Source organism: Leucopleurus acutus, assembly GCF_964270905.1.
Source record: "Leucopleurus acutus genome assembly, chromosome: 10".
Taxonomy (NCBI): domain Eukaryota; kingdom Metazoa; phylum Chordata; class Mammalia; order Artiodactyla; family Delphinidae; genus Leucopleurus; species Leucopleurus acutus.
In genome coordinates this window covers 42773091-42798333 of record NC_139153.1, presented here as the reverse complement: position 1 = coordinate 42798333, position 25243 = coordinate 42773091, and the positions used below count along the sequence as shown (strand labels likewise).

The following is a 25243-nucleotide window of genomic DNA, read 5'->3' as shown; positions in this document are numbered from 1 at the left end:
ATGCCAGCATCATGTATCTGTGTCACACTTTCCAGGTCCTCACAGTTTAATCACCAACACTGAATCCCCAGTGATAATTTTACGGGGTAGTTACAATCATCTATTCTCTGTAGAGGAAGATCAGAGGAGTAAAGAGACTTCCCCTATGTCAGAAAGAGGTTAATAGTAGATTGACTACCAAAATGCCCTAATTCTTCCCCTGCCCTGACCCATGTCCTTTATTTACTGTGTGATCCTGCAGCTCCTCCCATCAAGAAATGAAGTCTACCTGTCCACCCCTTGAATCTGGGCTGACCAAACTAATGCTGTCAAAGGGACAGGGTATGAGTTCCTAACCTAAGCATCAGGACACCTTGCATGCTTCCCCCAGCCTCTCTTGGATCTCTCTGCCTCTGCCATGAGAACAGGCCCCAGTTTGGAGGATAAGAGACCATGCTGAGGAGAGCCAAGGAATCCCAGTTATCACGGCTCATCTTGGCTGGGCTCCAGACATGTGAGAGTGCCCGGCCAAGACTGACAAAGTCCTCTAACCAACCTGCAGCTGCCCACAGGTGCTTGAGTGAATGAACCCTGACAAGCCCAGCTCAGAACTGCCCAGCCAACATGTGAGCAATAACAAATGGCTGTTTTTAAGCCACTGAGTTCTGGGGTGGTTTGTTATACAGTATTATTGACACAACAGCTGACTGATACATGGACAGCCAGGACTCAAATCCACGCTTTCTGACTTGCTTTCCAGTCTTGCTCCTGATCCCTCAGCTACCAACTGCTATCCACCACCACCCCTGAAAGACCTTACCCATGGTCCTTGGGGTAAGCGAGACCCAGAAAAGCAGGTCCAGCTGCTTCTTGCTCATGGGGCTGCAGTTGGAGATGTTGACCCAGAAGCTGTGATAGCGGAAGCTTGGCTTGGGCAGCACCTCCTCCTCCAGGCTGAAGATCTCCTCGGTGTGGGCCCGCTGCTCCTGGATGATCATGAATGCACGCCCTGTCTGGCAGACCACGCCCGTCCGCTCTTTGAGGAAGGTCAGGCAGGCCACCTGGTCTTGGGGCACGCTGATGTTCCAGGACACGGAGGTGAGGGATGGTAGGCCCTTGTCCCAGTTAGGGGTCCTCAGGTAGACCTTGCTTTTCGTGTCCAGGGTCACTGTGAAAACACCTTCCTCTGCAGGAAAAGTAAGAGAATCCACTCAGATGTTGTTTCACTCAATCAGGATGGAGAGAATAGGAGGGTGGAGGAGATGATGCTATACTGTCCAGACTATAGAGCTTCCTGCCATGATGGAGAGGCTCTGGATCTGCACTGGCTAAGAGAGTAGCCACAGCCGCATGTGTCTGTTGAAGACTTGGAACGTGTTTGGTGTGACTGAAGACCTGAATTTTTAATTTTGTTTACTATTAATTTAAATTTAAATTGCCACGTGTGGCCAGTGGCTACCATATTGGTCAGCAAAGGAATAGAGTCTCAGATTAGGTTCTCGGGCCTTTTGAAAAAACCAACCAAACAACCAACCAACCACCCAAACACAAAACAGGCCAGTTTGCCAAACTGGTGGTTGTCTCAGCTTCCTTTCAGAAATGCCCTCAATGGAGCTAACATCTATCCAACGCCCTGCTCCATGGTGGGACTGGTGTACACTGATTTCTATTTTGGAGATTTAGAAAACTTCAGGTTCTGGGAAGAATTCTTTCTGGTTGCAAAGTTGAAAGGGTCTCTGACATGTCAACTAATCCACTCCTTATCTTCAGGTGAGATAAAACCCCAACACTCCACACTGAGGATGGTGTGTCATATTTTCAAAGACTCCCCAGAAGGAGTTTCTCTGGTAACCTTGGCGATACCAGGCAACTTGGAATGACCTTAATCTTACGGCCAGATTCATTTCCCTCCCACTCATGCCTCTGAGAACAAAATTACAGGGTAAACCTTGAATTAAGGTCTTGGTCAATTTAAAAATGAACTTAGCAACTTGTAGTGGTGACTGTGAATTTTAAAATCAACAATGTAGAGTTCACCGTTGTGACCAATTTAAACCTCACTTGCTGCCTGAGAAGATCATACACTAGCCTCCCAGGAGGGGTCTGCTCCCCCATGCAGGAGAACGCTCTAGAGATTCATCTCTCTCCCAGTATTCCTTCCTCTGTGCCCTCCAAACTGCGTTCTGAATTGTCAAAGCAGAATCATAAAAATATCTGCATAAGGATTTGTATGTTACCACTTCAAGAATCCAGGACTTGGGAATATTTGGTTAGTTCTCATTTATGCCCTGCCTGCTTCCAAAAAAGCCTCGAACCTGATTATTTGTTCTGCTGCCTACCAACCATCACCTCCCACTGTCAGACAGTCTTATTTCTAACTCCTGGAATTTTCCACACTAGGTTAATGGTAAAGTCAGGATTAGGACTCAGCATCTTGTATAAGGAACAGCCCACTCAGCTATCCCTTCTCTTCAAATTGACAATTGAGACGATCAGAAAACCAAAATAAGATAAGTGTCCCCATAAGAAAGGCTAAGAGGGCATCGAGATGGGGAGAGAGTGAAAGACCACCTTACCTTTGAAGTGGGGGACAAAGGACACGGTCAGGCTCTGCCTGGAGGCCTCTTGCTGGAAGCTGGGGGCAAAGGTACGGAGGGTCACCGAGACGTTCTGCTTCACCTGAATCTGCTCGATGGAGCCTCCAGAGCAGAAGGAGCCGAAGTAAAGGTCCTGGCCGGGAACGGCACTGGCCACGAGGTAGCTGAAGCTGGTGTTGCAAACCCTCTCGTGAGTGTGCTGCTGCAGCTTCTGGGCAGGCACCAGTGCCAGGCTGATGCTGTCTTTGGGCACCAGCAGCTTCCAGGAGAAGTCGTGCAGCTGCACAGGCAGCTGGAGGATGTACCACGGCACCTGGAGCGAGTAGGGCTTCCTGTGGCAGTACCGGTGGTCCAGGCAGCCTACGAAAGAGGGGTTCGTGGTACCCAGGCTGGGAGGAAACCGGAAGTGCATCCTCTCCAGCTCTCAAGTCAGCCCGAGGTTTTCTCACTTTTCCCTTTGGTCTCTCCTCTCCTGCTCTGTCCTGCGTTCCTGCCTCCTTGACGCCCCTTTCCTAGCTTCCCTCCTGCTCTTGCATTCTTACTCTCCACTAAACTGGCAGAACAACTTCTGGGGAGTATTCAGGGTTGAAATTTTCTCTTCTTGTTTGCTCAAGTTCTCAACTAAGACAACCTGTGTCTTAGATGCTAAGTGCCACGTGGGCAGGGTACAGGTTTTTCCCTTCACCCAGCCCTGCTGCCCAGTGTCCCTGCCTGTGGGGAGGCAGTTCGCGTAGTGGTTAGAGCTGGGAGCAGAGTTGGGGAGATCTCAGCTGGCGTTTCAGCTCTGCCGCTTCCTAATAGGGTGGCCTCGGGCTGGCTGCTTTGCCTCTCGCGGCTTTAGCTACTGCCTCAGTGGAGACCCTAAGAGCATCCACATCAAAGATGATGGTGGCCCAGCAAGGAGGTGACTATTGGTTTTGCTGCCCTCCACTGATTAAACATTTCTATGTGACTAGCACATGTCGGGCATGGCTAGTAGCTAAAGGGATAAAAAATGGAAGAAGCCAAAGTTTTTGAGCTCAAGACTTGGTCTCATGCAACAGAAGACAAGTGAGCAGTGAGCGTGGAAGCAGGGGGCATGCGCATGGGGGAGGTTGGGGAAGGCTACGAGGTTTCACAGGAGGGAGACTGGAGGCTGGACAGAGGAGACGTGAGCATGGACACGGCGGATGCCACTTGCTTCTGAAAGATGCATGTTCCCACGGAGGCTGCTGGTCTCAAAGTGGGTGTGTTTCCATCTTGCTCTGTGCTTCTTGGTTGCCCTTGCTCACCCTCACTGCCGGGGGCAATTCTGATCATACTATTTACAAACCACCCAGTGGACCCCACTAAGACAGGGCAGGGAGGGGAGAACTCCCACAGCCTGGGAGGAGCACACTCAAGGGGCAGGGGCGTACTTATGGTTTTCTCGGCGTTGATCCACAGGCGTGTCAGATCATCACAAAGGAAGGAGATCTTGTGTTTGGAGCCAGCTGTCAGGGTGAGGTTGGTGCTGCAGGTCCGAGAGTCCAGACACACGAAGCAGCCGGGGACAAATTTGCGGCTCAGTTTGCCGGGCCGTTGCTCGATGGTCAGTGACATGGCTTGCTCGTTACTCAAGTCAACCACGTAGGTTTTATCTGGAACCACAAACAGAAAACAGGCATGAAGAATGGATCAGGATGAGCCCCGTGAGATGGCAAAAATGAGCACAAAATCTCTCATGGCTGGGGGACACTGGGAAATTTTTTTATTATTAAGAAAACATTACGATAGCTTGAAACAAAATTTAAAAAGAAAGTCAGTGGACTGCATTTTGTCCATCCTTATGTAACTGCTTTCATTTCTTCAAACTCATTTTAGTCCTTGTGCGTATGCATGCATATTTTCGCCTATTTAACAGTATGGTGTATATAAAATTTTATACTCAGATTTTACTTCATTATTTTATGCAGATACACTTATTTTACCATATAGTTTTCATATGCACTAAGCTTTTAAAATATTCATTAAGCTTAGTCATCTAAGGGAGATTTAGCACCACCTATTTAAATATTCTCCCTCTATGAAGAGTAATTAACAACAGCTGGTATTAGTGCAGGGATACAAGATTCACAGACAGGATGGAACCATAGATAGTATAATTTAATCTCTAATAAATGCTACATTTCAAATAAATGACAAAAAGAAGTATTCCATAGGCTGGGCCAGGAGAATGGTCTCTCCCATTAGTAAAAGAATAAAATTACACTAGTACTTCAAAGCAGTCACCAAAATAAAAACAAAGAGAATATCTTTATAAATGTGGAATAATTATAAAAATTATAATTATAATAATAATAATATATAATTAATTATATATTATAAATTATATAATTATATATAATTATATAATATATATATAATATATATAATATATATAATATATAATTAGATATAATATGTAATTATATATATAATTATATAGTTATATAATATATAATTAATTATAATATATAATTAATTAATATATAATATATAATTATAATAAAATATAATAATTATAATTATAATAATAATTTAAAAATTATAAATGTGGAATAATTATAAAAATTATAAATTTTAAATAATTATAAAATTTATAAAATTATAAATTTTATAAAATTATAAAAGCAAAAAAATAAATAAAGATTAAAATATCTTTCTGACTTAGGTACCATAAATAATGTTTAAAGGACAAGGGACACACTGGGAGAAAATATTTTCTACAGAGAATGATGGAGAAGTTCACAGTATAGGAAATATAAATGTCCAAGTAGCCAAAATATGAAGTGTTGTTAATATCACTTGTAATACTACTTATAACCAGAGAAAAGCAAATTAAAAGAAAGTGTATAGTATAAAAATAAAAACCCTACACCCCTATAACCCAGCAGTGTGACATGCGTATATATGCCCTCATGTGTATGTCAGTGCCGTGACAGTGACTGGAGTAATACTGGAATAGTTAAACAGACCATGAAACTTTCGCCAATGGAATATTACGCAGCAGTTAAAAAGAATGAGGGAGATCTAAATATACTGATATAAGAACCTCCAAGATATAGTATTAGGTAAAACAGCAAGTTGTAGAACCATATTTAGACTATGACACCATTTGATGATAAAGTCTCTATGTAAAATGAAATAGTGATTTCTACATGTACATACTTATGTATGTATGTACTTAATATTTAAATGAAGAGAAAAAAGATTTGGAGAGAAATATAACAAACCCATAATTGTGGTTACCCTAGGAGGGGGGTCTGGAAGTAGGGACAATACAGATGGTCAGGGGGGATTTTAGCTTTGTCTGTGATGTTTGAATTTTGAGTTAGAAAATATGTATGTATTTCTTATATAATTTGGAAAAACTGCCCAATTATTGTTTTTTTAGGTCACTTCTATGATTGTGCCACTAGAAGTAAAAGATTCTAATAAGCACATGTGCATGTTTAGTTTTTATCTGTTTCCTCAGGATAAAATCCCAGAACTGATTGTTAGGTGAGAGAATAGGAATATTTTTTCAACTATTTAGAATGGATTACCAGACTACTTTATAAAAGAGTCATTTCACTTTATAATGTCATCCCTAGAAGGCTCTACACTATGAACCCCTGGAAATCACTTTTTACTGAGTTGCTTTTTAATTTCATTCGTTCTGCTTTTACAGAAGCCATCAAGTTAGGAAGATGCCTATCAAGGTGGTGCTGCCTTTGCAAGTCATGGGTGTTGCCGATGTGTCTATCAGGTATCTTGGCCTCTCTGCCTGCAGCTCCAGTGAATAAATAAGTCCCGTGCCAGTTGGGAAAGCTCTGTTTCCCAAGAGAGTCGGCTAGGCTTCCTCCTTCCTGGTAACAGAAACCATATACTTAATAGAATTGTTCCTTTTGAACTGGCTGCCAGGGATCTCAGTGTCAAATTAGGAGCAAAATTAGGGAAATGTCTTATGGTTGTCACATCTGCTGACTCCTTTCTTTAGTTCTTATTGCTTATGTCTAGGTAAATTTTACTGTAAGTTCTAATAGTGCTTTAATCAGAGAGATGACATACCCAGAGTTGGACTATATATGCTAATGTTGTTAACTTAAATATGATTTGATTTAGAAAATGGTTAGCTTTTCAATCTCCTAGCCCCACATTCAGCTCATATTTTACTGTCCTTTAAAATTTATCTTCGTTGGGCTTCCCTGGTGGCGCAGTGGTTGAGAGTCCGCCTGCCGATGCAGGGGACACGGGTTCGTGCCCTGGTCCAGGAAGATCCCACATGCCGCGGAGCGGCTGGGCCCATGAGCCGTGGCCGTTGAGCCAGCGCGTCTGGAGCCTGTGCTCCGCAACGGGAGAGGCCACAACAGTGAGAGGACCACATACCACAAAAAAAAAAAAAAAAAAATTATCTTCATTGTTACCTCTGGGAAACCCTCCCTACCCCTACCCTGGCTGTGTTAGGAGCCTTTTTGCTTCTGAAACCCCACTCACCCTTATCGAGGTCCAATCACAGGTTGCAGGAGGCTCCCTACCCCCTCCCTCTTTCCTAATTTGTACGGTATCAAAGTAGTGCACGCACAGAATTTAAAGCAGGGTTTCTCTGGCTTGGCACTATTGACATTTGGGGCAGAGTAATTCTTCGTTGTGGGGCTGTCCTGTGCACTGTAAGATGTTTAGCAGCATCCCTGGCCTCCACCCACTAGATGCCAGTAGCACCCCATGGCCCTCCATTATAACAACCAGAAATGTCTTCAGACATTGTCACATGTCCCTTGGGGGGCAAATTGCTCCTGGCTGAGAACCACTGCTTTAACGAATCAAATAGTTTTCTAAGGTTGGTTATGAAAACAAAACTCCCTCCCCACTGTGACCACTCCCCAGAATAACAACTTTCAACTCCTTTAGCACGTTCTCTTTACAATTACATCCACAGCACCCAACAACATGCTTCTATTGCTGCTTCTAGATATTTCTGTTTCAGGGTTTTTTTTAAATTAATTAATTAATTTATTTATTTTTGGCTGTATTGTGTCATCATTGCTGCGCATGGGCTTTCTCTAGTTGTGGTGAGCGGGGGCTACTCTTCGTTGCGGTGCCCAGGCTTCCCACCGCAGTGGCTTCTCTTGTTGTGGAGCTCGGGCTCTAGGCACGTGGGCTCAGCAGTTGTGGCTTGTGGGCTCTAGAGTGCAGGCTCAGTGGTTGTGGCGCACGGGCTCAGTTGCTCCACAGCATGTGGGATCTTCCTGCACCAGGGCTCGAACCTGTGTCCCCTGCATTGGCTTGATTTCTTAACCACTGCGCCACCAGGGGAGCCTGTTTCAGGTATTATTTGTTGGTTTCCCACAAAAGAAGATGAGGATTTCCTCTCCTTCACCCACACTCATGTCCCCCTGCCCACACCCCACACCTCGTATACAACATACACACACCCACAGTACACATGCCCAGCAAACATCCAAACCATACACTTGCTATCCACCCATCTTCCCAATCTTTACCATCATATTTTTAATGTTAGATCATTATTCTGTGTTGACATTATCATGCCTGTGTAAACAATAGTAACACAGTGTTTACACAGTTACGTTATTTCCATGCTATTGATTCTCTTTCTTGCACAAGATTTTATTTCCCTAGAATTAGTTATTGCCATTTAAATCATTTCCTTAGTTTCTATGTACTTATCGGTAACTTGACACCCAAACTCTCCCCCACTTGTATAAATCTCCTTTCAATACCTATGAGAACATTAGGTATAACATCAAGTTATCTTTCTGAAAAGTCTCTCCAGAGCCTTCTCAACTGCTCTCATCTAAAGGGGCCCAGGTATGGTCTTGGGTCCCCTTGTACCATCATCCTAAGATTCCCTTTGCCTCTCTCTTGAAAGAAAAAAATTTTTGGCCGTACCTCGAGTCTTGCAGGATCTTACTTCCCCGACCAGGGACTGAACCCAGGCCAAGGGAGTGAACGCCAAATCCTAACCACTAGGCCACCAGGGAACTCCTGAGATTTCTTACTTATCCATGGGGATAAGTCAGAGGCCACAATGTGTCAACTCTTCCAGGACAAATTAAAGACTCACAGAGGGGCTTCCCTGGTGGCGCAGTGGTTAAGAATCCTCCTGCCAATGCAGGGGACATGGGTTTGATCCCTGGTCCGGGAAGATCCCACATGCCGCGGAGCAACTATGCCCACGAGCCACAACTACTGAGCTCACGCACCACAACTACTGAAGCCCATGCGCCCTAGGGCCCATGCTCCGCAACAAGGAAAGCCACTGCAGTGAGAAGCCCGTGCACTGCAATGAAGAGTAGCCCCCCTTGCCGCAACTAGAGAAAGCCTGCATGCAGCAATGAAGACCCAACACAGCCAAAAATAAGTAAATAAAGACTCACAGAGCAGGAGTTACCCAAGAAAAAACAAAAACAACGCCAACATTTAGTTAAGGGCTCCAGGTTGCTTCTGGGGGGTTATAAAAGCTGAAAAAGAAGCAATGCAACTATTTCCACAACCAGCATTTACCCAGATCAATTACTGGAAGTATCTGCTATAACATTCTGGAAACACATCCATCTACCTTATTTGAATCATGTTAACCCAGAAACCTACAGGGCTTGAAGATACACTCATTCTGCTGGTATTTTCAGAGCAAGTAAACGTATCTTCCAGAAGCTAGAAGAGGATGCAAAAGGTAGCAGGCTAGCAGTCTGCTCCCACTACAGGGAGTAACATAGACAGGCAGACTACTATTAACTCATATGATCGTTATCAGCAGGGCCATTTGAACCTTTTAGAAATAATATCAGAAAATGAGAGACAGGCTGTGTGGGACAACAGAGAAGTTCTCTCTCTACAGTGACTATTAGATGAAACTCCAAGAGGACCAAAATCATTTTTTATATCTCCAGGTAATGGAGTGGTAATAATGCCAGGTATGGCATGGTAGTATTGTACCATCAAAAAAGATGAGAGGGGCTTCCCTGGTGGTGCAGTGGTTGAGAGTCTGCCTAGCGATGCAGGGGACACGGGTTCGTGCCCCGGTCTGGGAGGATCCCACATGCCGCGGAGCAGCTGGGCCCGTGAGCCATGGCCGCCGAGCCTGCGCGTCCGGAGCCTGTGCTCTGCAACGGGAGAGGCCACAACAGCGAGAGGCCCGCGTACCGCAAAAAAAAAAAAAAAAAAAAAAAGATGAGAGTGCGTTATGGAGCACTGAAAAACAAGATGTGTTGGGTGGAGACAAATGTAAATCAAGTTCTCTGACATTGCTGAACTGCACATTTTGGGCAACGTAAGCCATCCATGCTCACACATCTGGTCACAGCTGGCCAGATCAGCCAGGGCAGCTTGTACATTACTCATCTTAAGACACAGGACACTTGTGCTCAAGCCATGGAAAGATATTCTCTGCAGGAGTCCCCTGGGTCTAGTTTTAGCTAAATTGATATTGTCAGCAAAGTAGAGAGAGAGTAGAGAGTAGGGTGGAGGGAGAGACAATCAGGTACAAGGTAACATCTGCCTGCTGCCCACATTCAGAATTTGTTTTTTTTCAGTCTGGGCCCACTGTAGTCAGGTCCTACTGTGCATGCTGAGGGGTCAGGGTGCCTCTGACAGCTGCTTCCACCCTTGCTGAGGCTCTGACTTTGCATGGTTGCTGTGACAGCCATCCTCCTTGGCTTGAGAAACCCTCCCAGCTCTGCCTCCACTCTGTTTTTGATGCTCTTGTCCTTGTCTGCTTCCCCCAGCAGCCAGGCTCCTGGTGCTCCCACTGTGTCCCATCTACCTTGCCCCTTCTGAGGGGTTGTGCCTTTGGGCAGTGCATCTGGCTCTCAAGCCACTTTGGACAAGAGGCTGCCTCCTGAGATTAGTGCGACAGTGTTTTTGGAGGGCCTGGAATGCGCTGGAAACTGTGCTGAGTGTAGGAAAATAGAGGAATAAGACAAGATGCCTGATTGGGAGTTTAGTGGGACACAGACATTCAGATGGATAAACGAGACATGGTAGTGATGGGGAGGGAGACAACAGAATGAACCACTGAATGGGGGTGGCCATGGGAAATTGTTTGGAGGAATCCCCTTTTCCCTGCCACGTGCACCACAGGGACTGAACGTGGGGAGACGAGGAGGGGTGGCAGGTCGGTTTGGGACACGTCTTTAGAGGGTGTTGAGGAAACACTCCCTTTCTCCAGCCACAATCTCGAGGCCTCCCAGCATGCCCCACCCTGGAAGTGTCAAGAGTGGCACCTTCTTTAGTCTAAGCCTACCCTTAGACACCACTGGCTGGGGATAGTGCTTGCTGACCTAGCAAAACTGAAGGGTGTGGAGCCTCACTGGCCAGGGGTCATTGACACAGGAGAAGGGCAGTCTCCCTGGGTAGGCAATGGGAGGCTCTGCTATGACCAAGGGGACCTGCACACACATGTACAACGACTCACTCCCAGCACCAAAGAAAGGAATGAAAGAAGAGCCCCTGTCAACCCAAGTTCAGAGACAGTGGCAATGTCAGAATGCCTTCTTCATGCTCCGCTTTTTCCTAAAGACTCCCCCGCTAAGCCTCTGAACTTGTCCTTGCTGGGTACAAATCCCCTTCTCAATGCACACCCCTTCTCATGAAGCCTCCATTCCCACTCAGTCACCATCCTCCTCCCCCAAACCAAAGCCACTCTGGGCTCACCCTGTTGCCTTTCCAGGTGCAAAAGAAAGCCATGAAGGTAAAAAGACCCTTTCAAGGGGGTTTGAGAAAACCCGAGAGTAAGACTCCAACAATGTTAGTCTCTTGCCACAGTCTGAATGAGAAAATGAATCAAAATCAGCCAGAGCAGGACCAAGAGACCCAAGAAAAATCCACCACTCCAAGTAACGACTGGTACAGACAGTAAGTGCAGAGCAAAGCCAGGGACTCCAGAGCTATCTGCTGGTCTCCAATGGCCCAGCTAGCCAACCACAGAGACTGAATCTTTAACAGGGAGGGTTAAAACAAAGTGGACAGTTAGTGAAAGGCTCCTTCATCCAGGGGATAAGTGTGTGTCTCTGCAAGTTCTCTGCTGATGGGGAGGAAAGAAAGGAAGAGGCAGGTGTGTGACAAGGAATGGAGGTGGGGTCCTTCGAGGTGGAGGACCAGACTGGGTCCTTCAATGTCCAAAGTCAGCCAGACATTGGGAATAAGGACTGGGTGAGCAGTGAGCACCTGAGACAAATTCCCCCTTAACACTTTATCTCCTGTGCAAGGAGGAAAAAGGGCTCAGCACCACTGCTGGGGCTGGGGAGAGGGGGCCCAGAGGAGAGGCATGATGTGTATGGGGTGGCAGGGCACCCACCAAAAAGGCACACAAATGATTTGCTTCCAGCCATCTACCTCTTAGTGGTGTGTGTTGTAACCTACCTTATGCTGTAAACAACTAAAGACCCTCAGAAGGGACAAAAACTCGCCGTACAGAAAAATCACCAACCCCAGCCTCCATAACAGTGTCTGGAGGCCACAAATCCCACATAGATTAGGACACCTTCTTGCTAAGTGACTTGGAGTCATGCAGTGGCCTATCCAGGTCAGGGCAGTGGGGATATTTCATTCCCTGTGAGGGAATAAAGGGGAACAGAGAATTTTAAAACAATAATAAATCTGAGTAAATCCAGGCTTGTTTTTATTGTCACTATGCTCTAGGATTTCTAAACAATGTCAGTAATAAACTACTCTCCCTCACCAAAAATTGTTCTTTTCTTTCCGAAATTGTTTGTTTTCTTACAGAGAACATAATTTTTAAGCAGCTCTACTGAGCAATAATTGAATTACAATAATCTGTACATATCTAAGGTGTATATTTGCCTAGTTTTGAACCTATATACACACCTGTATATTCATCAACATAATCAAGATAGTGAATATATTCATCACCCACAGAAATTTCCTTGTGCATCCCCCTCCCTCCTCTCACCACCCCTCAGGGTGTTAGGAGGGGTGTTTTGTGATGACTAAGCCATCCCAGGACTACCATTGGCTGGAGCAGTGACCTGATGACCAAGCAAAGCTGAAGAGTGTGGCTCCTCACTGCCTAGCAGAAGGTATATGTAGGGAGATCAGGAACCCTGGCACAGACCACTGGGAGGCTTCGGCATGGCTGAAGTTGCTGGCAAACCATAGGAGTTTAACACAGATATGGACCAACCAACCATAAGTACAAAACAAACACAAGCATGGAACAACCACCCCTAGCACAGAACAACCAACCACAGTTGGGGAACAACCAATTACAAGCACAGAACAACCAACCACAAGCAGGGAACAGCCGACCACAAGCACTCAGGAAAGGACGCAGGGGACGACCCCTGCCAATACAAGTGCAGAGACAGTGCCAAGGTATGGAAGAGAGCCAAGTGGGTAGAGATGCCCACCAAAATTTCCTCTGAAACATCCATCATCTGTGCAAGAAAGTACAAGAGAGAAACCAGACCAACAGCATTTGTTACCACCAGCAGATGAAGAGAGTGAATGAAAATAACAGACAGAATCGGCTGACGCAGAACCGAGACCCCACCCTGGAGAACTCCGTCCATCCCAGTGATGCACAGTGTATAGAGTCCTGGGCACCTACAACTATCCGCTGCATCCCCAGAGGAGCCCGTGGAGAAATGGCCACCCACGTAGAGACCAAATGTTACACCAATAGGGTACCCAGATTGCAACTATTAAAATAAAATCAACAAGATATGAAAAGAAAATAAAAAGAAGAAACTCCTTCTGGGAAGTGACCTCCTGCATCCTATAAGTCTCATCTGTCTTCTGGATTACAGGCTAATGTCTAAAGACCAGTGCTGTGTCTTTTTCAACTTTGTATCCCTTCCTTGACCTAGAGCCTTGCAGGATAACATTTAAAGAGTGCTTACTATCTGCCAGGCACTGCCACCTCATTGCTCCTCACAACACCCCTACGAGGACAGTCCTATTATCTCTACTTGAAGATAAACTGAGTCACACAGGAGTTAAGTGACTTGCCCAGGCTCACACAGTAAGTAGGGGAATCAGGATTTCGAATCCACGCAGGCCAATTCCAGAGTAAGTGCCTTTAACCACTGGGCCATGCTGCCTGCAAAACAAGCTGTCCACACATATTTACAGAACCAGACAAACGTGTGAGTGCACAGGGCTGGCAGCCTTGGGCAATCTCTTGAAACTTAGGGTCCACGTTGGGATTCAGAGGATCAAGATGGAGATGTCCAGAAATCAGAGCTCTCAGGGACTCCAGCATCGCCTAAGTAAAGATACTTCTGCTGGCCAAGTTCACTCACTTGCCTAGAAAAATGCAAACCATGCTTGATGTAAAGCCTTGACCGTGCTAAACACATCTAAAGTGCAGCTAACCACTATTTACCTCAAAACTGAAGCCATATCCTTCTTGATGCTGGTAACAGCATGCTTAACAATTTGATTATATTTAGAAATCAACCCAGCTGATGTTACAGGAAACAGAATTAATCAGTAGCACTTCACCGTGACTGAGATGATAAACAAATCCCTGTGTCTTCTAAAACTCAAAGCCACTCTATTTCTGAATCCCTTCATGGCTGTTTTCAACATTCTGATAAAATTGTGACATAGAGTCATCAAAATGTGTCAGTGGACACACATGCACATACACACATGTATATATAAAGTTATGCCTTGTATACGGTTATTGTGAATTAGAAGGAATCTTGGGTCAAGATATGAAGGAACTGAGGCTTCCTGAGGAGCCGGGCTCCAGGTGGGTGCTGAGCGGGCACTCCCAAGACAGCGTCAGATGGGCAACGCTGGGAGTGGATCCCACGTGGTCACTTTTCAGGTGTTTATCAGCCATGCCATTTCACATTCTCAATTTCTCTGCCTGGTTCTGTCTACTTCCCGGAAGTAAATAATATCAAAAACAAGGATGAGAATCGACCCTGTGGGCAGAACCCATCGTCAGCACACATCACAGATGTCCTGGTTCAAGACCACCTGTCACAACTCACAGACTCCAGCTCATAGATGAGCCCCAGGGATAGCCACTCCGAACTCATCCTGTACCTTTTTCTCAGGATCCCTGCCACTCCTCTCTGTGAGGCAAGGGCAATCCCAGAGTAAGTTTTAAGGAGGTGCTCACTCTCGGGGACTGACCTTGAACTGACACAACCCTGAGGGTGAGAGCCTCTGTGAGAGGGAGCTCCTCAGAGCGGGTGCCTCCTTCAGTGTTGTGCCCTGGGCATACAGCCTCGCTGTAGTCACGGCATCTCAGTAAATGTGTGTGGAATGATACACAACCTCATTCTCACAGAACCTGGGGTTCTGCGTGGTCCAGAAGCACAGGCTCTGGGTTCTGAGATTGCTCTGCTCCTGGCAAGCTGTGTGATACTGGGCTAGTTCCATAACCTTTCTGAAACTTCTGGTTTCTCATCAATAAATGAAGGTAATTCCTGTCTCCCCTGCAAGGCTGTAATAAGGATTAGCTGAGACCATGTGAGTGGTGTGCTTAGGGCAGGGCTTGGCACTCAGACAATAAAAGTGTTATCATCACTGCTCACGGTGCTGGTGACATCCTCATCCACACTGTAGGGTCAGTCAAGACATGAGCTCTAGAAGGTAACCTTCCAACGTCTTCATTAAAAACAACATATCGGGGGCTTCCCTAGTGGCGCAGTGGTTGAGAATCTGCCTGCTAATGCAGGGGACACAGGTTCGAGCCCTGGTCTGGGAGGATCCCACATGCCGCCGAGCAACTAGGCCCGTGAGCCACAACTACTGAGCCTGCGCATCTGGAGCCTGTGCTCCACAACAAGAGAGACCGCGATAGTGAGAGGCCCGCGCACCGCGATGAAGAGTGGCCCCCACTTGCCACAACTAGAGAAAGCCCTCACACAGAAACGAAGACCTAACACAGCAAAAATAAATAAATTAATAATAATAATAATAAAAAAAAAAACAACATATCACCCTGAATGCAAGATCATCTTAGCTTCTTACTGTGCTGAAGTGGAACAGTATGCGCGGCATTCACCAGTGACCTGGCCTCACTGCCTAGCAACGCACTTCCTGAAAGTCTTACAGGGTCCAGAGTCCAAGTGTGCCAGAGCCACAGACAAGAAGTAGGAAGGGAACCTCAGCCCAAGCAGACTACCCAGGAAGGAAAGAAGGCCCTGGAAGAGGGGGAGGGGAAGGAAAGTGGGGCTTACTTACTGCTTTCATTTTGTGGATGTTGGACCAATACTTGAAACTGCAGCCGGAGGATGCCTGGATTTTGGGCATCTTGGTCACAGCCCTGCAGAGAGAGGTTGAAGTTCCCGGCTATGTTCCCAGGCTGCTTGTCCTTCAGCTTGAACACCTCAGGGTTGGTGGTGGAGCCTGGGATGCAGTACTCAACCCGCTCCTCCTTCTTCACGCAGTTGGAGACATTGAAGTGGAGGAAGGAGACGCTCGCCCGCAGGTGTGCGGGGATGATGAACTGCCATGTCATGAGCTCGTCCTCGGGGAAGCCGTCCGGGTAGTTGGCAGACATCAGGGTGGCGGAGCCTTCACCTTCAAACACAGATTCGATGATGCACAGGCCTGTTGTGGGTGGAACCCAAATGAGAGAATAGGAGGTGATTAGACCCTGCCCTGGTCATCCATGGGTGTGGGGACAGGGGTTAGAGAAGAGGTGAAAGTGGGTCTTAGGTCCTGAGCACTGGGTCTGGATATGGCATGTTTATACTCAATTCAAGGTAGACAGTGAGAATGAGGATACATCAGTGGTGTGTGAGTATATGTTTAATAATCAACCCAGCAGGGGAAAAAAAATAAAGCCTTAATTTGTAGTGTCTGCCCACTTCCTTGGTGTAAAGACTCCCACTATAGCTGATTTCAGGCTACCAACAGGAGATGGATGAATGTGGAGTTGGAAGGAGATGGACAGCCCTCTCACCATCACATAGGATTTTCACCATACAGATCCAATGGGCATACCTAACTTCAAAGCATAAATAGTAAAATGCAGTGTATTAACTAGGAAGTAATGAGTTTTGAGTACTTATTACCTTTGTTCCTAAACTAATTTATTTAATTGTAAGTTTATATAATTTTATTTTTAGTAACGGCTCTGTTTAATACCAGCTCACAAAATTCCAGGACACTCAACAATTGGCACTCATGAGCTGCTGTGGGCCAGCTCTGGCATACAGATACAATTGTATCTGGCATACCGATACAATTCTAGAAACTGTGAAAGAGACAGAAGACGGGAAAAAGACATGAGAAACAGAGTCATTAAGGTCTGTAGAGCCAGTCCCATTTCATTTCTTGAAAACAAGCCTCACATACAAAGGACAAAAGAAAGAGTCACCACCTGGTTTGTTTAACAGAGGAGGGTGGGTTCACACCAGGACTGGCCCACATGCTTACAGAAGAGTGGGACTTCCTTTAAGGTATTCAGATGGAATCACACAATTGCCAACATCTGACCATTTCTGATGGAGAGCAAGCGTGATTTTGTAGGTTTCAACCTCAGCAAACAGAGGGGAGGGCATGGCGAGCTCACGTTTTATAGACGACCGGTTTGTGATGCTGAAGCCGGAGACTTTTCTCTTGTGGAACCACGGGAGGGCCAAGGCCATTTTCACTCCCTCTTGCATTTTGATCCTGGACACAGTGCCGTTGCTGCAGAAGGTTCCGATCCTGACCATCTTGGTGTCAATGCGGCTGCTGATGCTGTGAGTGACTCCGTCCGGGCAGCTCTCCCCCCGCCCAATCTGCCTCAGGCGAGGGAGGGAGAACTGCAGTTCTAGACCGATGTTCTTGTTAGCTTTGACATCCCAGATGAAGGTTCTGTTGAGGGTGGGCAACACTGACATTGAGGGCTGAAGATGAACCTCTCCAAAAGGACATGGACCTGACATGCAGTCTGAAACACAGTCACAAAACAATCTGGTCACAAACGCTACTGGGCCACTCACTGCCCCTCCTCAGCCCCTGTAGTGAACTCTTTGGAGGGGGGGTTTTCTGGGGCGCCCACCCATCTCCTGGCTACATGAAAGTTGGCTGCCAATGGCTCACGGATGCATCCCTCTCTGGGGAAGTGCCTTGGCTGGAGGGAGCTGCCTTGTGGCAGAAAAGCCTGAGAGGTTTCCCTGCCCCAGACTCCCATCCCAGCAGGGGGTGTCAACCCACAGCCAATCACTGCCAACCCAGGAGTGAAAAGCCTGACATCCCTGATTCACATGACACAGCCTGGCAATTGTCACTCAAGCTCCAGATCAGCCTGCAGCTAAAACCACATCTTTGCTTGCTGTCCTCATTCTACCCTGCTTTCCTCACTTCTTCACAGGTTTCTCAGGGCACTCTCTTGATTCATGACTTAAAGACAAGAATTCCCATGTCAGGCTCTGCTTCTAGGGAACCAGACCCAAGTCACCTCCTAACTACAAGTTCCCCTTTTTTTTTTTTTGCGGTACGCGGGCCTCTCACTGTTGTGGCCTCTCCCGTTACGGACGGAGCACAGGCTCCGGACGCGCAGATTCAGCGGCCATGGCTCACGGGCCCAGCCGCTCCGCGGCATGTGGGATCCTCCCGGACCGGGGCACGAACCCGCGTCCCCTGCATCGGCAGGCGGACTCTCAACCACTGCGCCACCAGGGAAGCCCTCCCCTGCTTTTTGAACGTTCACTTTATTCCACTTTGCTTTTACGAAAGACTTGCATTGGTACTTGTTTCCGCTAACCAAAATAAATCCAAAGAGAATTTTTGCATTTATGAAAAAAGGTGGAAAGCGCAAAGAGCATTCAGTGTTTGTTTTGCAGGGAGCCATTACAGAGGCAGTGGGTACCCCTAGAGTGGCACCGCCAAGCTCCTTCCCCGGGAACGACACAGCATCTCAGCATCACGCTGCTACAGCTCTGAACTCTGTCCGTGAGCATTTGTGCTTTATTTCAAATTACTTTACACATCCGTTAGCAAGATGTGTCCTACAAGTAATTGCTTCTTTGACTTAACGCCATTTTGGCTTGTGAAAAATGTCATAGGAACACTGTACTTTTGGGATAGTGCGGGTCGGGGAGGGGGGACCCGCACTGTTTTCCAGATTAAGCTAGTCCAGTTGGTGGATCTCTGCCCAGGCCCTACTGAAAGCCAGAGGGAGGCCCTTTGCAGTGGAGCCTGTGCTTTGGCATACATATCCTACTTCCTCTATACCAAAAGAGTCATGATTTCTCAATTTTTAGGGTGATGCGCCAAGCTCTACCTTTTAAAACTGGTTTTTCCATCAACACACTCATCAACAGACTGAGTACGCTCTGAATGTACAGCCCCTTAATGGCTGGAACCTGGAGGCAAGGTCATCTTCTTGCCTCCTGGCTTTAATGCTGGTGTTTCATTATCACTGCAGTTGATTTTTTTTTTCCCAAAGGCTAACACTTAATGACATCCTTTGACGTACTTTGTTTCCTAAGCCTTTTTAAAACAAAGGGAGAGGGCTTCCCTGGTGGCGCAGTGGTTGAGAGTCCGCCTGCTGATGCAGGGGACACGGGTTCGTACCCCGGTCCGGGAAGATCCCACATGCCGCGGAGCGGCTGGGCCCGTGAGCCATGGCCGCTGAGCCTGCGCGTCCGGAGCCTGTGCTCCGCGACGGGAGAGGCCGCAACAGTGAGAGGCCCGCGTACCGCCAAAAAAACCAAACAAACAAACAAACAAAAAACAAAGGGAGAAACATTGCTATCAGGGAGGCACTAAGAGAAAGCAGGCAGCCTAATAGTGAGGCTTTTGTTGTCTCCAGCAGGGAATCTGAAAGGTGCAATGGACTTTGGCCACTGTAATAATAATCTGCAAGGCTTTATTGCTGCTCCAGTGGAGTATTTGAAACTACTGCCAACTCGAAATAGAATTATGGGAGAATTTCAGAGCTGTCTAGGACCTCTGAGGTCATCACGTCAAAACCCTAATTTTTGCAAAGCAGCCCTGGAGTCTGGGTGAGTCGTGTGGCGCTCGCAGTGCACACGCTCCTAGGACAAAAGCCCAGGCTGTGTTTGGTCGACTTCCGTTCTTGCCAATGCACTGCGTTGCTTAACCAATAAAACAAGGTTAGATAACAAGGTGACAAATGCAGCTAAAATTATATTTTGTGTGTAGGTAAGGATAGTACCTATTTTTTGGAGCTCGTGGAAACTTCATTGTTTCTATCAAGCCATCTCTTTCATAAGTTTTCAACTACACTTCCCATGTGCCCTACTGGGTTCTGTGTTCTTGTGGGATCACTTACCCCTACTAAGGCAGTGGTTCACAGCTCTGGTTCCACACTAGACTCACTTGGAGGACGTTTAAAAAATACACATGCCTGGGCCACCCAAGCGACTCTGATTTAATTCCGTACCAAGTACCGGGAGTCAAAAAGGCCCGTCTCTCAGCCATGGCTCTGCCACCAGCCATGAGACCCTGGCGGTGTCAGGTTGTGCAAGCACTTTTTAATTTGTTGCTAAGAGCTTTGTTTTCAGAATGGATACACAAGTAAGAGTAGTCAAAATGATGGGCATGCCTCCAAGTTTTCTGCTCCCCGTCCAGTGCAAAAATGTTAAATAACTAAAATGATTCCTACCCAGAGGACGGAGAAGTGTAATTTCTGAAGCGATTCACACCTCATTTTCCCCAGCACAGACTTCTACTTTCATTAGCTTTAACGAGGCCATTCAAGAAGGGATGACATTGTAAATCAGTTATATTCTAATATAAAATAAAATTTTAAAAAATAATAATTAAAAAAAAGAAGGGATGACTGCAGAGGAGCGAAACTTTGAAACTTTCAGAATGTTTATTCAGGAAAGGTTTTTAAAAACAAGAGGCAAGCAGAACACTGAACTTGATTCCAGTGTCTAGATTTATAATCTAAAATTTTTATTTTCAAAACATTTTCAAAAATTGTGAGCATGGGTTTTTATTATATGGTAAACTGTGTGTGGTCTGTGTGTGAGACTGGTCTTGTGAGATGTGTCTTGTGAGATAAGATTGTGGTACCCTTTTCCTTTTTTTAAAAAATAATGTTTATTTATTTATTTGGCTGCGCCGGGTCTTAGTTGCGGCATGTGGGATCTTTGTTGCGGCATGCGGGATCTTTTAGTTGCGGCATGCAAACTCTTAGTTGTGGCATGTGGGATCTAGTTCCCTGACCAGGGATCAAATCCGGGCACCCTGCATTGGGAGGGTTGAGTCTTAACCACTGGACCACCAGGGAAGTCCCATTACCCTTCTCCTTTTTCAAGATGGCAGTCACTTTCTTGGCTTAATTGGTTGTAAAAGTAATGCATGCTTGTAAAAAAATGACACTACAGAAGAACAGAAAAAAGACAATGAATGTCACCTGTCCGCCTCCCCTACTCACTATAGAAATAATATAAGGTTAGCATTTTGGTGTTTAACCCCCCAGACTTTGGGCTCCATATGATTATGTGTATTCAATTAAGTGGGATTAAACTATACAAACTATTCTACTAAAAGCTGCATTGTTTTCAATGGAACAAAATGACCTGGGGCATCTTTCCATGTCAAATACATAGATTTACTTCATTCTTTTAATAGCAACACAGTATTCCTTTGAATTCTTAAGTATATCAATAGTCTTCTCAACTCTGTAAAAGCTTCATTGAGATTTTAATTGTAATTGACTTAAACTCATAAATTAATTTGGGGGAGAAATGACACTTAAAAAATACTGAGATTTTCATCAAGTAACATGGTATATCTCTCCATTTATTTACATCTTCTCTTTGGTCTTTCAGTAAGATTGTACATTTTGCTTCATATATATTCTATGTATTTATTAAGATTAAATACTTAACTAGAACTTTTGAATAATGGTGACCAAAAGCATGCATGGTGAGAATCCTTATGTTGTTCCTTGATTTATTGGTAACGCTTCTATGTCTGGCTGTTAAATATATTTGCTATCAGTTTTTTTTTTCCTGGCCGCACCGCAAGGCATGCAGAACTTTCCCCACCACGGATCGAACCCATGCCCCCTGCAGTGGAAGCATGAAGTCTTTTTTAAAATTTTATTTTATTTATTTATTTTTGGCTGCACTGGGTCTTCGTTGTGTGCGGGCTTTCTCTGGTTGTGGCAAGCAGAGGCTACTCTTCGTCACGGTATGCAGGCTTCTCATTGCAGTGGCTTCTCTTGTTGTGGAGCATGGGCTCTAGGTGCATGGGCTTCAGTAGTTGTGGCACGTGGGCTCAGTAGTTGTGGCTCACGGGCTCTAGAGCGCAGGCTCAGTAGTTGTGGCACACGGCTTAGTTGCTCTGTGGCATATGGGATCTTCCCAGACCAGGGCTCGATCCCGTGTCCCTGCATTGGCAGGCGGATTCTTAACCACTGTGCCACCAGGGAAGTCCCTGTTATCAGTTTTTGATAGATACAATTTATTGGATTAAGAAAACATCCCTCTATTTCTGGTTTACTAAGAGCGTTTTATTAAAAACATTTAAGACCATCTATTAAGATGATCAAATGCAGTTTCTTCCCTTTCACCTAATCACACAAAGCAGTACGTTAAACTTCCATCTTCCAATAAGCTCTCCTGCTCTTGTTGTGTTAGTCTTTTAATGCAATTTTTTGGGTTTGATGTATTTATATTTTACTTAGGATTTTTTTGGCATGTATGTATATTCATAAGAGATTGGTCTATGGTTTTCTTTTTTATGTGGTGGAAGATTTTGACATCAGGGTGGTAAGAGCCTTATAAAATGAACTGTGAACCTTTACCCCTTTCAGTGCTCTAGACTAGGGTTTGGCAAATGGCCAAATCAAGCCAAACACCTGTTCTTGTAAATAAATGTGGGATATTTATTGCCCATTTGTTTACCTATTGTCTATGGTTGATTTTGTGCTGTAATGGCAGAGCTGAGGAGTTGTGACAGAGACCATCTGGCACATAATGCCTAAGATATTTACTCTCTGGTCTTTTACAGAAAAGGTTTGTCAACCTACCTCTAGAATGGTTTAAATATCATAGAAATTATCTGCTACTTGGAGTTTTATAGGACTCTATAAAACTCTAACTAGCGGCCATGGCTCACGGGCCCAGCCGCTCCGCGGCATGTGGATCTTCCCAGACCAGGGCACGAACCTGTGTGCCCTGCATCGGCAGGTGGACTCTCAACCACTGCGCCACCAGGGAAGCCCTAAAACTGGTTTTAAGTACTTTAATTTCTCCTTTTATTTTTATGAATTCCTTCTTCTTAAGGTTTATTTTATCCTTTTTCTTCTCCCATGATCTATTGCCAATTCATTTATTTTCAGTTAAAGGTGAAGAAGTTTTCTGAGCATGGTTTTGATTAGATCAAAATAGTGTTCTCACTGTTATTGATATATCTGTTAGTTCCTAGTTGGCATGCCACCTTAAAATGATTGGGAAAGTATACCTTTAATTCTTTCTGCCTGATTATTGTGTCTTATGTCAATCTTCTATCTCAAATTATGATTAATAATACCAGATATCTGTAGTTTGTTGAATTCTGGTGTGTCATGCACTCTCAATCCATAATTTTATTTCTTCCTCAAAACACCCCTATCGGTTGGTACAATGATTCTTAAATTACAGACCAGAAAACTAAATCACAGAGCAGTTAAGTAACTCATATGAAGCCATGCAATCAGGCCACATGATCAGTAGCCCTGGCACTTGAAGTCAAACCCAGCTCCCTCAGCCTGCAAAGCTGCTGTTTTTTCCCATTGTGCCTTGTGGACCCATTTCCCCACTCTTATCTTCTCAACCTTCCAATTCTTCTGTCCTCCAACTCCCTTGACTTTTGCTCCTGCTCAGCCAGATGTTTTTAGCACATCAGACAGAGCATCACCTGAGAATCCGTAGCTCTGTTACAAAACAGTGTGGCATAGTGGTTACAGGCAAAGACTCTGGATCCAGAATACTTGGGCTCCCATCTTGCTGCTACACACCAGCTGCGCCATCTTAGGCAAGTTACTTTCTTTGAGGACTTCTCCTAGGGCTGCTCTGAGGATTAAAAAACTGAAACCATGTAAAGCACTTAGAACTGTGAATGGCCACATAAAAGCTAAAGAGAGTGCGGAGTTTCAGAACAGATCTCACCTCCCTAGCAGTAGAGGCTGGCTTAGCGTGTAAAAGAGAGGCAGGGAGGCCAAACAGTCCATGAGTGCATACTTACCAATATTCTTCTGGATCTCGATAACAAAGTGATTCTCTGGATCCCGGCAGCTAAAGGAAAAGACTGCTGTCTCTCCGGCTTTGATGGACAATGGGGTTACCTGTCTTTTAGAAATGATCTGACATAGGTTCGCTGGCAGAGTTGGGGCCCCAGGCTTTATGAGGACTGTAATGTTGCTTCCATGTGGCAGAGCAATCTCATAAGTTTCTGAAGGAAGGAAGAAAAATGGAGTGAACAGGATGATTTAGGGTTGCCAACCTGCTGCCGTCCCCTCAGTTGGTCTAGGAGGATGACCTCCTTGACCCCTTTGTTCCTTCCCCCAGGTCTGAGAAGTGGGATGATGCAAAATGAAAGTATTATCCTCACTGTGGGCAAGAACCCAGCCACTGAGGGCTGGGCATTGACACGCATCTCTTATTTGGCTGATTACTTTTTCTAAAAATTAAAAACACTACACCACATCCTAGGTGTCTGGAGCAGTATGTTTTCAGATACCCATCTGTGCAATATTAAATAGAGAGAAACTGCCACATCTCTTCACAATATGACTGTAGGTGAAAGTCCACACACAGAAACCATCTTTCTGTAGAGAGACATGCTTATCTGTAAAGAGCTGCTGTCCCCTGCCCAGGCCACTTCATATGCCCTGTTCACACATACATGCAGTAGTGGAGGCCGGGAAAACTTGCAGAAATTAGATACAAACATATTGTGTCAATGAACGTGGAAAGTTAAAGCCAAACAATGCTAATACCTCAGACTGGGGCTCAGCAAAATTATTTGAACAAACATTATCAAGCAAGAGAGATGGAGGTTGGTTACTAAACAGAGGGGTGGGTGCACACCAGTCGGGATGGGGCCCTGATTCACAAACAAGCCCAATCTCCTTCCCATTCCTTTTGCTTTATGGATTTTTAGGTCCTCTCAGACCAAAAGGAAGAGCTACTTTTCCTCTAAGTAGCCACTGTCCCTTCCCTGACTTGGGTTCTGATTGTGGTCTCTGGGTGGTTGATGGGCTGGGAGCAGAGGATGGGAGGCCAGTTGTCTGGCGGAGGGAATCATGGGGCTCACAGAGAGGGGCTGGCGTCGGTGCCTCTATCCCACCGTGTTCTGCACCAACAGCTGGTCAGCACCTGTTATGGCGCCTTGTACATGGAGGTGCTTGGTAATTGTTTAGCCCGTAAATAGCAATTTAACCAAAAGCTTTACTTTTTCCCTTCCTTTAAAAATTTTTTAGAATCAAGTTTGATGTAATTTACACACATTATAAAAGGTCCTACTTAAGAGTTCTGACAAATGTGTGTGCACATGTACACCACCACAATCAAGATATAAAGATATCCATTACCCCCAAAAGTTCCCTCAGCGCCCTTTGCAGTCGAGCTCCACTCCTGGCCCCAGAAAACTATAAATTAGCTTTGCCTGACTTAGACCTTCCTGCAAAACGGTGTGCTTACTTACGCCCTCTCGTACCTGGCTGCTTCTGCTCAGCGTGTTTGAGAGTCAACTGCATGGATCAGCAGTTTGCTCCCTTTTATTGC

At 45.6% G+C, this 25243-nt stretch overlaps 1 protein-coding gene across 2 annotated transcripts in view; it reads right to left on the bottom strand.

Moving 5' to 3' along the window:
• CDCP1 (CUB domain containing protein 1) overlaps window positions 1–25243 on the bottom strand; it is a 54303-nt gene that overhangs the window by 5592 nt on the left and 23468 nt on the right. For both annotated transcript variants that reach the window (XM_082847599.1, XM_082847600.1), the window contains exons 2-7: window positions 23703–23909; window positions 17080–17442; window positions 15744–16112; window positions 3974–4195; window positions 2556–2936; window positions 800–1165 (exon numbers count right to left, since the gene is read on the bottom strand). In XM_082847599.1, the coding sequence (XP_082703725.1) occupies window positions 800–1165; window positions 2556–2936; window positions 3974–4195; window positions 15744–16112; window positions 17080–17442; window positions 23703–23909 (1908 nt within the window). The remainder of the gene's footprint in view (window positions 1–799; window positions 1166–2555; window positions 2937–3973; window positions 4196–15743; window positions 16113–17079; window positions 17443–23702; window positions 23910–25243) is intronic.